Source organism: Leptosomus discolor, chromosome 3 (assembly GCF_034619465.1).
Source record: "Leptosomus discolor isolate bLepDis1 chromosome 3, bLepDis1.hap2, whole genome shotgun sequence".
Classification (NCBI taxonomy): domain Eukaryota; kingdom Metazoa; phylum Chordata; class Aves; order Leptosomiformes; family Leptosomidae; genus Leptosomus; species Leptosomus discolor.
The window spans coordinates 61,117,255-61,133,924 of NC_141393.1; the positions used below are offsets into that span (position 1 = coordinate 61,117,255).

At 46.6% G+C, this 16,670-nt stretch overlaps 1 protein-coding gene across 3 annotated transcripts in view; it reads left to right on the plus strand.

The window, feature by feature from the left end:
• The first annotated feature begins 8,749 nt into the window (after nt 1-8,749).
• Nucleotides 8,750-16,670, plus strand: part of DNAJC6 (DnaJ heat shock protein family (Hsp40) member C6) — a 39,703-nt gene continuing 31,782 nt past the window's right edge. For 2 of the 3 annotated variants that reach the window (XM_086462594.1, XM_086462595.1), the window contains exon 1: nt 13,729-13,945. In XM_086462594.1, coding sequence (XP_086318720.1) covers nt 13,729-13,945 — 217 coding nt within the window. Of the gene's footprint in view, nt 8,834-13,728; nt 13,946-16,670 lie in introns of those variants that run through there. The other variant, XM_086462596.1, reaches the window with a different exon arrangement.

Below are 16,670 nucleotides of genomic sequence, written 5' to 3' on the forward strand. Positions count from 1 at the left end.
CCCTCCCATCCTTGTTGCATGTAAAGTGTTTTTTTTATTTTCCTCTTTAACCTCCCCCAATAAAAGTAATGAGAGCATTAGACACAGCGAGGCTCTGGCTGCGGCCTGTGCCCCGTGTAATCCGTCACATGTATTTTGGTAGAGGGAATTAAAAGCCATAAGCTGAAGTGCTTCCGCCCATCACTACCAGCTTGCAGATCCAATCGCTTTTTGCTTTTTGATTTAATTCCCAAATAGCAGCTCAGGGCCCTTGGTCCCCTGTTCGGGGTAAGCAGAGACTCAGAAATGATTAGGAGAAATTAAAAAAAAAAAAAAGGGTGACAAGCAGCGAAACCACTGCCTGAGAGGTGAGCAAGCAGAGGCATGGCCTCAGGTCGGCAGCCATGGGCGAAGGAGCCAAACCTGGCAGGAGGGGTGCGGGTGATGCCGGGGTTCAGGGTCACAGGAATCTGGAGCCAGAGAAGGGATGTATTGCCTCCATGCAACTCCATTTGAGGGTGCCAGGGCAGATAAATAGAAGGAGGAAAAAGCTAAGTAAGCTAGGAAATGAACCCAGTCTAAAAACAATATTTTGGAAGACAAAAAGCAGAGGAATATATGAGGAGTGCCAAAATCAAGCTGAGACCAGTCTTGGCTTCCCCAGAGTGCTGTTAGGGGAGCTGGGGTGGCACAAGGGTCGGTGTCCTCAGCCTTCCAGCCTGCCCTGCAGCATATGCTGGGGTGCCTCCGGCCGCCTCAACCTGTAGGGGGCCTTCTCCCCAGCTGCAGGGTACATGCACCCAAACCCAGCACAGCTAGGGATGCTGACAAACCACCGTGGCACCTGCAAAGCAGCATGTGTGTCCTTGCATGCAGGGCTGGTCAGTATTTCTTTGAATATCAGAACCACACTGCAAGTGTTAAAATTCCCACCTTTCTCTTACATTTGTGTATATCATGCAATATTTATCTATTTGTATATATCGTGCAGTTGTGTATATTGTGCAATATATATCCCTTCATGTAAGGTTTGTAGTATATTATTCTTTATTTGCTTTCTGCACTCCATGCTGCTTATTTACAGCCCAGTTATTCTAACTTGTTCTTTTGCCTGTCTGCCCCTGGGGACCTGTGACTTGAACTCCTCTGTTCTTTCCCCATCAGTCATTACACTGCTCCGCTTCCCCTGGGCATCATGTGGAGAGATTAAATCTTCTGGGATGCTCCAATATGGTGGGGATGGGGGATATCCAAGGAAGACAGCTGGAATTACTGGTGACTGCTTGGAAGAAATGGCACTGACAGCTCCTAACCCCATCGCATCTGCAGTTATGCTGTGACAAAGATTTGGGGGCAATTAATGGCATGTTTATAGCATCAGCTAGTGCTAGCCTGTACGCAGGGAAGTGCCTGGACCAGCACACTGCCCTGTTCCCAGCTCTGCAAAGCTTTTACATGATGAGTCCATCTGAAGGATTTAACCTTCTCCAAAAAGCAAAAAATGGGGTGGGGGAAAAAAAAAAGATTGCATTTGATGCCTCAGACCTGCAGACTCCAGATCCCACTCCATGCCACATTTTAGAAGATGTGATATGTCTGCCTCCATCCTCATCCTTTCCTGAGTCCCTGTAATCCCAAATATAACCCGGCAGGGCCCAGAGCGGCGCGCAGTTCCCAGGCAGCAGCGCCCCAGCCCATGGCCATCGCCCCGTGACCTGGGATTGCCGCCGAATGACGAGCCGAAAGCCGGCGTGCAGGAGCGCAGCCAGGCTCCCTGCAGCTCTGCCGCAGGAGCTGGGCGAGGAGGATGCACGCAGCTGAAAAGCGAGGTAAGGCAAAGCTTGGCCATGAGCGGGGCGCGATGGAAGAAGAGCGAGACGGTGCACGATCGAATCGGGGATGTTGTTTACGGCAAATTTGTGCTGAGTAATCATTGGGGGAGGTACACTCAGATCCTGCAGCTTGGGATAAAGCAAAAAAAATAACTAAATCCTGCTTTAAAGCCTTGTTGCATAATAGCTTTGAGGGAAGGCATGCATGGAAAAACTGCTTCTCTTGGCAGGGTAGCACATATTGCTGTCTGAAGGTGAGTTAAGGTGCTGAAATTCAGCAATGTATACCTACGCATAAAGTGTTTAATACCCTCAGGCTGCCTCCTGCTCTGGCTGGCTCAATAACTCCATCCAGAACGCAGGCAGCTCTTCTTGCTTCCCAAAATATTGTGCATTTTAGGACTGTGAAAGCCATTTGGGCACATTACCTTCAATGAGGAAAAATGAAGTGATTTTCAGGCTTAAAATAATAATTGTAGCTTATGTCTGAATATAGCTATACTTCCCACAGGAAGGGTAATTGGGTGTATCTGTGAATATATAAATGCTGCTACGAAATACTGGTATCCAGCCTTTTGCAGCGCATCCACTGTGAAGCTGATCTTCAACACCCCCCCCACCCCCCCACCCCCCCATTTTATTATGCTGAGCTGCATTCACTTTAAAAACCCTACTTCAGGCCAGAAAAGAGAAACAAAAATATAGTTAAATGCATACATCATTGCCTTTGCTTTGGTCCTGCTGAGACAGCACCAGCCAGGGTGCTCCGGGACGGCAGGGACAGCCTGCTCCCCACGTCACCGCTGCTTCAGGTAGGTCTTTATCCCCGTCGGCATCACCTCGGGAGCACTGCAACTTTAAATCAGGACATATTTAATGTCTTGCTGATGTGTTCATAGCTGTTGTTACTATAGTCTTATTTTGGATACTGCCAAGGAGAGGAGGAGGAGGAGAGGGAGGAGGAGGAGGGTGAGGAATGTTTTGGACAGGCCCCCAGGTCTGCAAACTACAGACTACATTCACCTTCTGCATATGGACTAGGGCCTCCATCTTCTGATATCACTTCAACTGTGGATTTCTCTTAGTCATAGCCTTCCCTGAGGAAAAAAAAAGCAGCAAACTAAAATCAGCGTACCAAGTAATTCAGATGGCACAGGCAGCAGGAAGGCAACCCAGGCTGCACTATATTTAGCTGGCCGTGACACAGCCGGCTTGTTTATGATCCCAAAAAACACTCCCAGCTGATAGATGCAGCATTTCGGAGCGGCTGCAGCCTTTAAGGAGGAACTGCATTTTGTCCTTGAGCGCTGGGTTTTTCCTGCCGGCCGCCGGCAGCGTTAAGCGCCAACGTTTAATTGCTGACCCGACTAATCCGCCTCGCGGATGGCTTTGCCCTGCTGCAGATTAATCCCGGGGCCTCCCGCTGCACCAGTCCTCAAAGCTGGATTTTTGGGCAGGATTTGCTACAATCCATCTCACTTTGCTGCAAAAAATATGGTGGCGGCCCGGGGGCCATGTGGAAAAGGGAATCGCTGGAGCGTAGTGATGGAGAGTTTGGTACCCAGATGTGCCGCTCAGGTTTCAGGATCAAAATTGGGCTATCAGGGCTCGGTGCTGACACCATGGGGTCATGTTTTACTGCACCCCCAGCTTGGTGCAGGTGCTTGAAACTTGTCTTGCGAAGGCAATTAGCATCACCAGCCCGTGAGAGATGTAGCAAAGGATATAACCCGAGCATCTATAACGAACAGCCGGACCTAAAGTGGTGTCTGCTCCTCTCCTGGGATGCTCCAGAGATAGGGACATGTCTGAAACTGCTGTGGAGCTGCTCCTGGGGGTCTGATCTTTGCTGGGTGTGTGGCACCCCGCAGCACTCAGATTTGGAGAAGAAAAATCTCTGGCTGTAGGGAGCACAGTCTGGAAATCCCAGCTGTGACTGTACCGAACTGAGATGCTGTAATTTCCACATCTGACACAAAAATTAGATTACAGATGCTTTTTCAGGGGTGAATAAAGCAGCCGTGGGAAGCTCTCAATATTAAAATGCTATAAATATTACTTTTTATTATTTCTACTCAATGACAAATAATATTTTATGAACTTTTAAACTAGTCTATGAGGCTCTGTTTTGGTAGGCACTGTAAACAACATACAGATTTCTTTCTCCTGAATAAGTTCTTGTCTTTAGTGACCAGAAACACTAAGGATGGGAAGTGGTATCATTTCACATCCCTGAATCATGGCTGGGAAGCAGAGAGAGGGAGAAATTGGGTGTGCAGAACAAAATCATGTAGAGAGACTGAGGTAAGGGCCAGGATTTCCTCCAAATCACCTGAAATGAGGGGTGTTTTGCCATGCAGGAAACTTGTGAAGTTTATTCCCTTCCCCAGACCACGTTCTGAAGAAAAGAAAAAAAAAAAAAAAAGACCCAAAGATTTGAATTCCTTTTCCAAGTAATAGTTTTCATGGAAAACTTTACAGAAAGAGCAATTTGCTTTCTAGCTAGCAAGACTTTCACTGCGGCATGCCGTCTGTGCACAGGCCCCTGCCCTGGTGCAGCGGCACTTGTCCAGGCACTGTGGGGCAGGATGCAGGCAGGCTCTCCGGCTCCGCACACATTTACTCCTGGCAATTGTTTTCCACCCCAACAGATTTTTGAAGGTATTTAACCTGAAGCACGTCCAACCAAAACTCCCAGCCTGGGAGCCACGTGGCGTAATTATTTTAAAGCCACGTGGTATAGACTAGCTCCTGCGACATTACTTTCTGAGTTAACAGACATGATGATAAATTCTTTCCTGCTCTAAATGGGATTAAAAACCTGAGCGGGATCTGGGTGGAGCCCAGCTCCATCACCTGTCCCTCACTCAGGGCTCTTTGCAGCCTTGGGGAGAGCATCCCACGGTGCGGAGCAGCTCTCTCTGAACACTTATGGCAGCGCCAGCAGAGGAAGATTGCTTTGAATCCTTTCTGCTGAGTCAAGAGTGCTTCATCTGGATGTTCATGGAGCTTCTCTATTGCCTGGCATCTTGAAGGCATCCCAGCAATGAATTCCCAGATGAGGGACCAAGCTGTGGGATCCACAAAAGGCTGATTCAGTTAGTGATGTAGGAAATAGCGAAGGGAGGTTTGTTACCTTTCATGGTGTAAACGGGTCACTAGGAGAAGGATGAGGGTATTTGTACCCAGCCTTGCTCCCTGCCTTGCTTAATGGGGCTGTAGTGTCACTGAGGACCAGACTTCTGGCTCCTGTTCCGCTGAATTTACAGCCTGCATCCAAAGTCACAATGAGCTGTTGCAAGCTATTCCCACAGCGATGCGACTGGGTGTCTCTCCCCTTGAATCACGTCCAAGCTATTCTTCCAAAACTGCAGAGCGCCGTGTGATTGAAAACAGCATCGTGGGAGAGAGCATATGCAGCCTTGTAGAGCCTGCTTGAGTAGTACCTTGGAAATGATGAGCAGTTATAAATCTGAACCCAAACTGCATCAGCTGGGTGTGATGCAGGACCTGTGAGTCAGTAGGTACTGTGAGCTGAAACTGACATCATTTTTTAAGGTTTTACATAGCAGCCAGAACAACAAAGCTCTAATAGATACAATTTTTCCTATTAGTCTTAGATAAAAAATGTGCTACCAACATCTGTAAGAAGGTAGAACCACTTTAACGGAGAGGTGTTGGGTTTGGGGCAAACTTTCCTGTGCTATCAGACCCATCTATATCTTCCTACCCTTTGCCAGTTGGACCTCACTTACTTGTCCATCCAAGAGAAACCATCCCTTTGAAGCGTTTAGTGAGGATACTTGTCCCCTGGTCCATTCTCCCCAAGGAAATCCTCATCCCATACGTCCTAAAATGGAAGTACTGATGGTAGCAAACAAAGTGGGCAAAGCCTTCGTCACGGGCTGGCAGGGCCAGCTGTAATTTCCCTTCTGTTTTCACAGAAAGATTCACTGTGTTGAGGGATCCTTGGTCAGAGGTACCTGCAAGCAATGACCTGACTATTTTCATTATATTATTTGCTGCTGGAGTCTGACCCCGAGCACAGCAGCAGTCGCTGAAGTTATCCTGTGATGACTCACTTGCTTGTATAATTTTTCTCCTTGTTTTTACCACCAGCCATTTTCCAATGCAAACAATAACTTGCTGAAAAGAAATTAAAAATTACACTTTGAACTTTTTCTATGTGTTTAAAAGAGCAAAAACCTGGGCATTATATTGTTTTAAATGCTAGTGCAAGCTGCAGTTATGCATTATAAGTGCATGAGCTGAGTAATTCAGCTTTGCAACTCGTTGCAAGTTGCGAGCAGCCAGGTTTAATATAAAGCTGAGATTTTTCTGAGGTACCAACTATGGGGCCACCCCTGATTCAGTTAATGAATGTAGAACTTCTCTTGTTGCCAATGGAATTGTTCGTGTGTTTTCAAACTCGTGCCTTTCATTCTAATGGGGATTACACATATACATATTTTGCAGGCTTGCAGACAGGCTTTAGGAGGGTTATGCCCAGATTTTTCTTGGTATTTAGCCACTTACAGTGAATGGGAAACAATGAATGAACAGTAGTCAGGTAGAAAAATAACTGATTTTTTACCTAAACACCTGATTTGGGCCCGAGGAACTGTATGAATGGCTGCACAGTTTCCAATTTTCCAACAGTTTGCAGGCTGGGGACTTCCTGAACGAACAGTGATACACTCCTATTTAATGGTCCTTTATAGATTTGCTTTTCCCATACATTTCTCCACTCTGTGAAGCATGTACATTTTTAGCATCTACAACAGCTTTGGCAAGCAGCTCCACAGCTCAGCGTTGCCGAGGAGCCAGTCAAATCCTTGAATACTCCGAAACAAAGTTTTGGGCTGAAATGAGTAAGTCGTGTATCATCCCTGACAGCACTTTAACAAGGCTGAAAGGCAAGACATAAAAAATATGCAGACACAGCAATACACTTAATGGTGTGTGCTATCATAGAGGGGAAAGGATGGGAAAGAAGATAATAAGAGAGTCAGTCAAACACTCGTCACATCCTAAATCATTGGGAAAGAGAATAATGATAAGCAGCTGCGCAGGCTCATTGGTGTGCCTCCATTGATTTGGCAGGTAACCAAGGCAAGCGCAACCTTGCTGAGGTTTCTGATAGCACATGGTGACTCCTCAGATGCTCTCAGGATAATTGTACTCGAGATTTGGTACTATGACCAGAAGGAACGCTTTTGTGGGAAGGGTTGCAATGCTTTCTCTGCCATCAGTGTTCCTGCCAACAAGTGTTTCCTCCTACAGATGCCTGCGTAAGGACTGTGAACGCCTCTGAAATGAATTTACAGCTGTTGCTTGACGAATGCTCATGAATTCGTTCTTCAGTGTCCATCCATTGAAGAACATGTTCACTGGAGCTCCAGCTGTCAGTGAGGTGCTGAGTATTGCAGTTAGCTTTCACTCCAGCTCAAGACTTCATCTGACGGAGGAAAGCAAAGGTTTAATGGAGCCTAACACTTAAAAACAACTCCAAATTTCTCAGGACCACATTTGCTTTTCATTAGAGACAAACAAGACAGGAACAGCCAGTTTGGAAGTTCCTGAATATCAGGGCGGGTTAACAAAAGATTAGATCATTTGACCCCCTCTCTCCACCTGGATCCCCCCAAAAGCAGCCCTGTTTGCCCATGGCACACCGCATCCCACACCGGTAACATATGCTACACTGTTCCATGCGACCACTGCCCATAAGCAGCTCGTTTCTCCAGCAAACCCCAGCATGGACACACTATTCCCACATACAGAGAAAGGAACCGCATGGCCATCCTTGACTCCAGACCAAATACCACTTATTTATCCTCAGCACAAGTCCGGATACTGCTTTGAAAGCGTATTTCTGGCTCTGCACTGAGGGCCTGCACCCGTTGTGCTATCACGTGCCCATTCTCAGAGTAGGGCATGGGAATCGATGCTCCTGGCCAGACCATGCCACTGCCCAAGCAACAAATGGTCTCCAGATGAGCAGGCAAGAAGTGCGATCCTTTCTGTACCAGTCACATTCGTACCGAAGGCATTTGTGCTTGACCCACATCTCATCTGAACATGGAAATGTGAAGAGCTTATTCTACAGGAGCATGAATCGCAATGGGTTGGCTCCTGGGGTTTTATTTTGTCAGCTGTTGCCACTGCTATGACAATGAACTGTCAGGAAGGAAACTCTCACGCATCCTCCCTGATTGCCTCAATGCATTCAGAGCCTGCGAGAGTGGAGGCTGGTGCCTATAGATAAAACACAACAGTGGTGGGAAGGCTCCTGTGAGAGGGAGGGGCTGGCTAACACTGTGACAGGGTAGGATTCAGTGTAAGTTCATGGCAATCCCAGTCAGAGGATCTGGCTATTTTTAGAGAAAGTGATTGTTTAGAAGTCACTGGTTTTTCTGACCTGGCCTCAGAGATGAGTTGTAAGGTAAATCCTTTGGCTGTGTATAGAAAAGTTTATTCACTGTCTCTTGTAAAGGTTGAGACTGATTTGACAATTGCCATTTTGATGAGGAGACAGGAGGAGGTATTTTGATTCTGGTTTTCTCAGGAGAAAAAGTAAAGCAGAAAGGGTGATATCACACAGCCTCCTGATGGCCTTAGTTAGCCATTGTGTTTTCTGAATTGGTGTCTTTAAAAAACCAAAAATAAACCCAAAAAAACTATGACACTCTTCTGAGGTGGAACTGTTTTGGCTCTCACCATAGCTTGGCTCTTGTTCCTCGCCGCACTAAGCCTTCATTGGGAGGAAAATGCAATACTCTAAGGTGACAAGAACCAGGTGAGTTGAATGGAAAGCAGCAGATGCAATCAAGAGGTAACACTTTCTCAAAGCTAATTCAAATGATGATATATGGCTGAGGTTTTTAAGACCTTCGGTTTACATTTGAACACAGCAGGCCAAAAATAAAACAGAAAAATTAAGATATTCTTTATCTGTGGCAGTAATGACCCACAGTGCAGTGGTATTATTTCTTGTAGTTCATCTGCTCTGCTCACTGATGGTAACTAGGGTGGTCCTAGCCCAGACAAGGAGCCTGCTGGCTGCAATCAATTCAATCAGGGTTAAACAGTGGCTCTTATTTAAAATGCTGGCAGCTGTGGAGGCCTTGAGTATCCTGGGGGTGGAGGTGCTGGTATCAGTGTTTCCTGGGGAGGTAGGCAGTAGGACCGCCCCTTCTCCTAAGAGTATAGGGAATGGGTACTTGCTAGAGTAAAATTGCTATGGGGCAGGTCCAGGAGGAATGACCCAACAGAAAAATGTGGTGATGCTCTTGTTCTCCTGCTAGAAGAATGCTGTAGGCACTAGGGTCAAAGCTGACACCTGTGGAGCAACATCTTCCCTGCCTGGTGGGGCTGAGCTGCTGTGAGCAGGGTTGTGAGCCCATGGCTTGGTGTGGTGGCTGGGGAAGGGCTAGGGTTTAGGTTTGGTCTGTTTGGGTTTTTATCAGGGTGTGGGGTGTCCAGGGGTAAATGTGATGCCAAGAGAGACACAGTTGTTGGTGCTGTCAGTTCTACACCCTGTTAGTTTTTAGAGTAAGACAGATGCCTGTACTACAACAAATTTTTGATGACTAACTAGATAAAGTGTCAAAATCTCAAGCAATACCTTGCTACCTAGCATGTATAATGGCTGTGGTGTAGGGCTGGGTGCTAACCGAACACAAAAAGGTGGTGGTTGTTATTTTTTTCCAGACTGTCAAAAGCTTATCAACCTGCTTCAATTTATACAGGTGTCTAAGCCTCCTTCTGCTGGCAGGGTGGCTCATAGCATGGCTCAAATCCTTGAGAACATGGCCATGTGTGATGTGGTGGGTTACTGGGTTGCTAAAGAGTTTTCCAGAACGTAACTGTGGCTGAACGCCATGGGTGTTCCTTGCAAGGTTTCAAGGAAGGTAAGCACAGTTAAAGAGCTTGCACTGTTTTTTTGAAAGTCTATTTTATAGAGCACTTGTTGAAGGTAGCCTAAATTCAGGAGTCTGTGAGTTAAGGTTATTTGATTAGGATTTGAGTGCTTTGAAGAGGGAAAAGGCAAAAATGTTAATTCTCTAGAGTATGTTTTGATGGCCCAGTGTCCCGCTGTAAGCAGTAAGGTGCAGGTAAGCACGAGGAGACAGGCAAGAGGAAAGAAATTATTGTAGCTTGGGCTGCAGAGAGATGAGCTGGTCCATGCAGTACTATGAAAATGGAAATATGAAATATGCTTGAGCAATATGAAAGCTGCTTGAGCAAGTCTTATTTTTCTTGACACATGCTTTTTTTTTTTTCCCTCTGGCAGTGATATCAGTCCATATCATACAATATAGCTGGTACTTCCCATGTACTTGCCTATGTGCATACACCTGGGTTTGGGCTTCTTGCACTTTGTGCAGGGAGAGTTCATTGTTTGCAGTGGAGTAACTTTGGAAAAAATGTTTAGTATATTGAGTTTTAAAGGTGTTGCTCCAGATATTAACTTTCAAGCTATATTTGTCATTCTCACAACACTCCACAGTTTGAATGCATTCATGAAGAATTAAGAGTATAATATTTCACCTTAACTGTTCATCTAGTTGGAGGAGAGGTGGAAAAAAATGAAATTGCACCTCGGTGTAGTTGGTCCTTGATTACAGCTGCGAAAAGAGACTTTACCCAGGAGAGGCTGCAACCCAGACAGAAAAGCAGACAGAATTAGAGGCTGGCAGATCAATTGACAGTTCCAAGGTCAGCAATGGGGAAAGAGTTTGTATCTCTTGTGTCTTGAGCAACATACAATCCTACTTAGCGTGTAGTTAACATCTCCCACAGCCTTAATGGCACCTGCCAGCCACACCATTCAAACAGAATGCATCTGTATTCTGCAGTATCATTGGCCCCTGCTCAATTAATCTGCAAGGATGTTAATGAATTTTTCTAAGTAGCTGATTATCTAGCTCTTTCTTCTTTACTCTCATTTTTGAAAGCCATGTACAATTTATCATGTTACTTGATTCTGGGGTTTTTTTTGTATACAGCATTCTTTGTACTGTAGACCTCCAAAAGAGAGAAACCATGTGGCCCCTCATTAGCCCAACATAAAGGCAGAACTGGGGGAGAGAGGAATATTACTTTATATGTTTTCTTCAGCTAAACTTCCCATAGGGCTGGAAAACGCATATGTAAGTGCAGCTTCCACTGAATTCTGCACCACATACTTCCCTAACCCCATCTCTTTGTTTGCAGCAATGGTAATTACAAGCAGGAATGGGACTTTGAAGTCTGTTTCCTCCTCGTTCCTCTGTGCCAAGATCCCCTGGAGAGGCTGCTCTGTCCCTACTTGGTGTCTGAGCTGATGCTTTGCAGAGCCCTCTTTCTCCAGGCTGGAGCTTCAGGCTATGGTGGTGATTCCCCTTTGAGACTCCTTGGAGGGAAAGCAAGCTATGAACCCCCAATCTCCAGGAAAAATGTGGAAAGAAATGAATTGGTAATGGATTCAACAAGGAGAAGCAATTTTTTTTCTTTTTAAGTACGACTGTACTCTGCCTCTGCAGTTGTGACAGTGGCATCAACATTGGGTAGGAAATGTTGAGCCAAAGGCGTGCCATGAGGCTCCAGTGGGCAGTGATAACAAGACCATGGCTGGGCAAGTATAAATTCTGGACCTGCTATGGTACTTGGAGAACGGCGAGCTATAATTCCTGCTGGAGCGAACCTCTCCTCTTGCTTGTACCCTTCTTCCACAAGAAAGTTTCCACCAGGACTTTTTTTGCTGCCTAATGCAGACAGACCCTTGCTGCTCACCAGTGAGAGATGACTTCTGGATTTAGGATATGAAGTTTTGCCTAAGCTGAGCTGCTTGAGTTGCTGGATAAAGGCAGCAGAGCAGGCTAGAAACCACAGGTGACAGTTTAAGATAGGGGATAGTTGTGTAGAGTGTTGTATTGTGTCAGCTCGTTTCCCTCTAACAGGTTGAAGCTGACGCTGGTGCAGCGTGCTTGAGCACCTGTGGGAATGTAACACAGCCTTAACATGCCCCCTTCACCCAAGAGCCTGGTTTGGTTGGTGGTTTTTTTTGTTTGGGCTGTTACCTGAGCAAGCAAAAGAAATGAAAATCCACCTTGACCCTCCCCAGATTTCCCATTTTTATCCTAGAACACAGGAATTGTTATACCCTAGGTTGACTAGGAGAGACTAACAGACACGATCCCTAGCAAAAATACATGCACTTCTATTTTTTCATTATTAAGTGGCTGCATATGGGTGCCAAGAGGGAGAGGGACCCATTTCGACTGCTGAGCATTGCAATTCATGTATTGCTCCGTACAGAACAATGCATTAAGAGACAAGTAACCAGGGAGCAGAAAACACACAATTCCAACCTTGAGTTTGAGCTGCTACCACTGCTAGCTGCAAACCGTTTATGTCAGGTTAGTTCATTTTAGTTTGCTGCTTGTAAATCTACTTGGATTTTTGTGAGAAAATTCTGGGTCACAGATGTACCTTGTCTGCACTGTAATATAAAATCACGGGAGTTACATAAACAATGGCACATGACAAGGTATGGCTGTACCAGATGCCTGCTGCCCTGGAGTGTTAACCAGGAAAGTTTAAGCCAAAGTGTCAGTAATATTTCAAGTTACGGTTGTTGCTACAAACGTGCTTATTGATGTTATTGCTTTAGAAGCAAACCCACACTATTTTTCTAAGCAGAGTACTTTCTCTCCTTTCTGTAAGAGTGAAGGCATACATGTGTCTGGGTGCTGTGGCTTCTTTTGCCTTTGTTTTTCCTTAAATTAAAAAGAAATCAATTTAGAAGGGTTTAATAGTGGCCATTTCCTTTGGAGCATCCTTCAGTTCCTTTGTTCCATGTAAAATGAAATTATGATCTACTAGCCGTGGCTGCAAAATGTGCTGAATGAGATATGGCTCATCAGTTGTTCAAGGACACGCTTTCTGTTGGTCTAAAGTCTGTTTACATGTGAAGAGTTAAAAATAGATCAGTGAGACCTAACAGGAAAAATGGCTTAGCAATGGGTGGTAGCACGGCTTCAGCTGGGTGCCACCCGTCGCACAGGCAGGGGCTTGGGATGCTGATGCATTCTGTGTTGCCTGACGTGACCCAGGGCTGTGGTTTGGGACCCCACTGGTTGCTCACCTGCAGACAGGTGTGGTGTTACACCAAACCAGTGATGCTCTCTGGGATTTTGGAGGCTCGGTGCAGAACTGTTATGCCACGCGTCCTCCATTAGACCGCAGAATTGGCTGTGCCCACCCGTAACTCGGTGACCTTTGCTTGTTCCCAAAGAACACACCTTTCGCTGGTGTGATGGGAAAATCTTAATGTCGATCTAGTGGAAGGTGGACCTGCCCATGGCAGAGGGGCTAGAACCAAAGGATCTTTAAGGTCCCTTCCAACCCAAACCAGTCTATTATGGCTATTTTGAGAATCTCTTCCTACTAGCTGTACGGCCCAACCCTCCGAGCTCAAGGACCTCTTTTGGGTGAGCGTTGTGCTTGCTGGAATGCATGAATAATAGCCCTGGAGAATGAAATGGTGTGGATGCAGCATTTTTTTTTGCTAACTAATAGCTCCCAGCAGCTGACTGCGGGGGTCCCTCCCCGACCGAAGCGGCTCTAGCCCCGCTGCAGCGTTTCCACCCCCTAATTCACCCGCAGATGCTCCCACCCGCAGCCTGCCACCCAGCACAGCCCGGGCCGCGGCCCTCCGCGATTGCTTCCGGGCCCCGGAGGGGCGGGAGGGGGCGGTACCGGCTACATGGAGCTGTGGGGGGAGGAGGAGCGGCCTCCCCGTCCCGTCCCGCCCTTCTCCTCCCCTCAGGGCGGCCGGAGCACTCGTCTTCCCCCCCGCCCCCTCTCTCCTCCTCCCCACCCCAGCTCCTTCCCGCGGCGTTTAGAGGAGCTTCACCCACCCGCTTCATCCATGAGCCTTCTCGGGAGCTACCGCAAAAAGCCGGGCAGTGACGGCTATGAATCTTTGCAGCTGGTGGACAGCAGCGCTGACGGAGGCGGAGGCGGCGGCGGGGGCGAACCCGGGGCCAGCGCGGCGGCGGCGGCGGGAACGATCGGCCGGAGCCCGGGGCGGCAGCAGCAGCAGCCGCAGCCCCGCGCTGAGGGCGGCAGCACCATGGACAGCTCAGGTAGGGCCCGGCCCGCCGCCGCGGGGTGGGGCGCGGGGTGGGGCGGTGGGTGTCGGGTGGGCAATGGTGGGGTGGTTGCGGTGGCGTGGGGCTGGGGATCCGGGGACAATAGCGGCCCTTTGTCCGAGGGAGGGATGGAGGAAAGCGAGGAGAGCGCCGCAAGGGAAGTCCTCAGGGTTGGCTCCTGTGTGGAGGAAAAGGTTTTTCTGGTGCTAAAATGAATGGAGTGTTTGGGGATCTTTCCCCAGCTGACTTATTCCCCAGAATTATTACTTTTTATCTCCCCGCCCCCCCCCCCCCCCCCTAAAAAACACTTGTCAAACTGAGTTGGATTAATTCTGATAGATGATGTGCTGCATGCACCATTTTTTTTTTTAATCAGGGAGTAGGGAACCAGATGGTCTTCATGGCTGGTAATGGGATAGATAGCCCTTCACCTCTACATCACAGCTTAAAATTTGCCTGGATAACCAGTAATCGAGAGTACTCACCTGATAGTTTTTATGGGATGTCTCAAAACGAACTGGCTCTGGTTCTGGTTGGTTAGATGTGCCCGACACAATGAACATCTACAGCTTTTGCATAGAACTTCTAAAGCACAAACTTGTCCAGGGAAATACCCTATTTAGTTGAGGGGGACCAAATTTGATGTCTGCCCACTGTAACGGAGGGATCTTGCAGCAATGCCCATACTGTTCCATGACAGAAAGGGGTGGGCCCAAGACAGCAAGTACTTAAAATACATTACCTTTGTTTTAATGTGGTAACCTCTTCTTGAAGGGGAAAAACCACTAACGACATATGTCTGGACTTGTGTGTGGGAGAAACCCCCTAATGACCTACGTCTGGTCTTGAGCAGGGAAAGTCTTGCCTTGATTTTTTTTTTTTTTTTCCCCCACATTTTCTCTGATGTGATAGGAGTTATGTTTTCCTCTTTCCCCTTCCCATTTGAATTTGCTTTCAAGAGTTCTTTTGGGGGCTGGTGTTGGTTTTTAACTTTTTTTACTCATGGACTTTAGAAATGTATTTGAATTTGCTGCTATGATATCTCTGCTACAGTTGCTTGTAATCATAGTATGTGTCAGTAGATTCTTACTCACAGTAGGCTGCTGTGTTACAGTTATTTGGATTCTTACGTGGCATCTGCTGAGAAGGTTAGATATTACGGTCATTAAAGCAATTATCTGAATGAGTGCCCTAGAACTTTAAGAACCAAAGGCAATGGTGTTGTGGAAGGTAACGTTCGCCTCCAGCCAGGTGTGGGAGCATGCTGCAGCTCGTGTCAAGTCATGGCTTTTGTCTAGCGTCAGCTCAGTGTATTATTTGAGTGTTGCTGTTGCAATTGTTCTGTTCTGTTTCTTCAAGCCATTCTGCTCCCTGCTGAGCATGAGGGAAAAAAATAAAAGTGCTCACGGATATCTTTATTTACAGGGTTTGTACAATATTCAGACTTTTCAACAATTCAGCTGCTAATTCTGAAGACATCCCAGAGTATTAATTGTATTAATTCCCTCAATCAGTTTCTATGATGTTCTCCCCTCAAACACATGGGCTTGCTCAAGGACCGTCTCGGGGATTTGGAAGCTAATGGCTGAGAGATCTGTGTTAACCAGTGTTCACCTCCTTTAGTTCACTTTGGTACTCTCACTGCCTAAATTTTACAGGCTCTATAAACAACACACCTGACACTTAAGCAACAACAAACCTCAGGCCTTAGTATGACCCTTGAATTCAGTTTATAGGATTTTTTTTTTAATACCTTATTTCTTTAGCAAGGGCTTTTTGGTGGGTGTTTCTAAATCTTCACATGAAATGAAAAAAGTGTGATGCTCTGTTCTGAACCTGAAGTCCATACTTTTATCTGCCTTGTTCATTTGGACACTATATGCTGATAAATGCCTAATTTTTATCAGTTCATTGCAAAGACATTTCTTCTTTGCCAAATATGAAATTATAAAAGCTTAAAAAAACTTGTCCACCCTGCAGGTGTGCTTGTGATTTCTAGTGATTTGGTAATTGAAGCTGCTTATGGATTGTGGGACATGATTTACCTTTAATGCAGTGTGAAGATAGATACTTACGGTGAGGTGGGGAATTAGGGAGCAGTGTAAGAGAAAGACAGGAAAATATGGTGGCTGGGGTTTTTGGCTTAATAGAAGCAAGGAAAAACCACCACCCACCTTCTGCGTTTTGTTTTTTTAAACAGAGAATATGTTTATATTATAAATACTTGAGACTTCTCCCACTAATGATGCCTCTAAATTCCCAAGATGGGCAGTGGTAGAGCATTTTTCAGTAGGGGAGAGAGACCCCAATTCCTCAGGAATGAGAAGTGTGAGATAAATTTGTGACGTGCTATGGTGCAAGGGAGGTGTGCTGCTGGGTTTTGGTGGGGCAGGGGAGCCTCCCTTCTGCGTAATTAGGTGGCAGACCCCGAAGGTGAAATCCTTGAGGTGCCCTGGCCAAATCGGATCTTGTTATGTACTTCCCACAAGCCTGACCTCCCTTATGCTTCAGGTTTTGTTTTTTTTTTTTTTTTTTTTTTAAATAATGGCTTCACGTGTGGCAGAACAGCTGCTGCCTGAGTTATCAAAATGGCTGTTTGCAGTGGAGGAGTGAAACAGTCCTGACTCCATGTCACTAGGCAATTTGGGACACTCGGTGCAGCACCGTGGTTTGTCTGTCTGGCAGGGCAATTGCTGCACTTGAACCTAACATTTCTGGG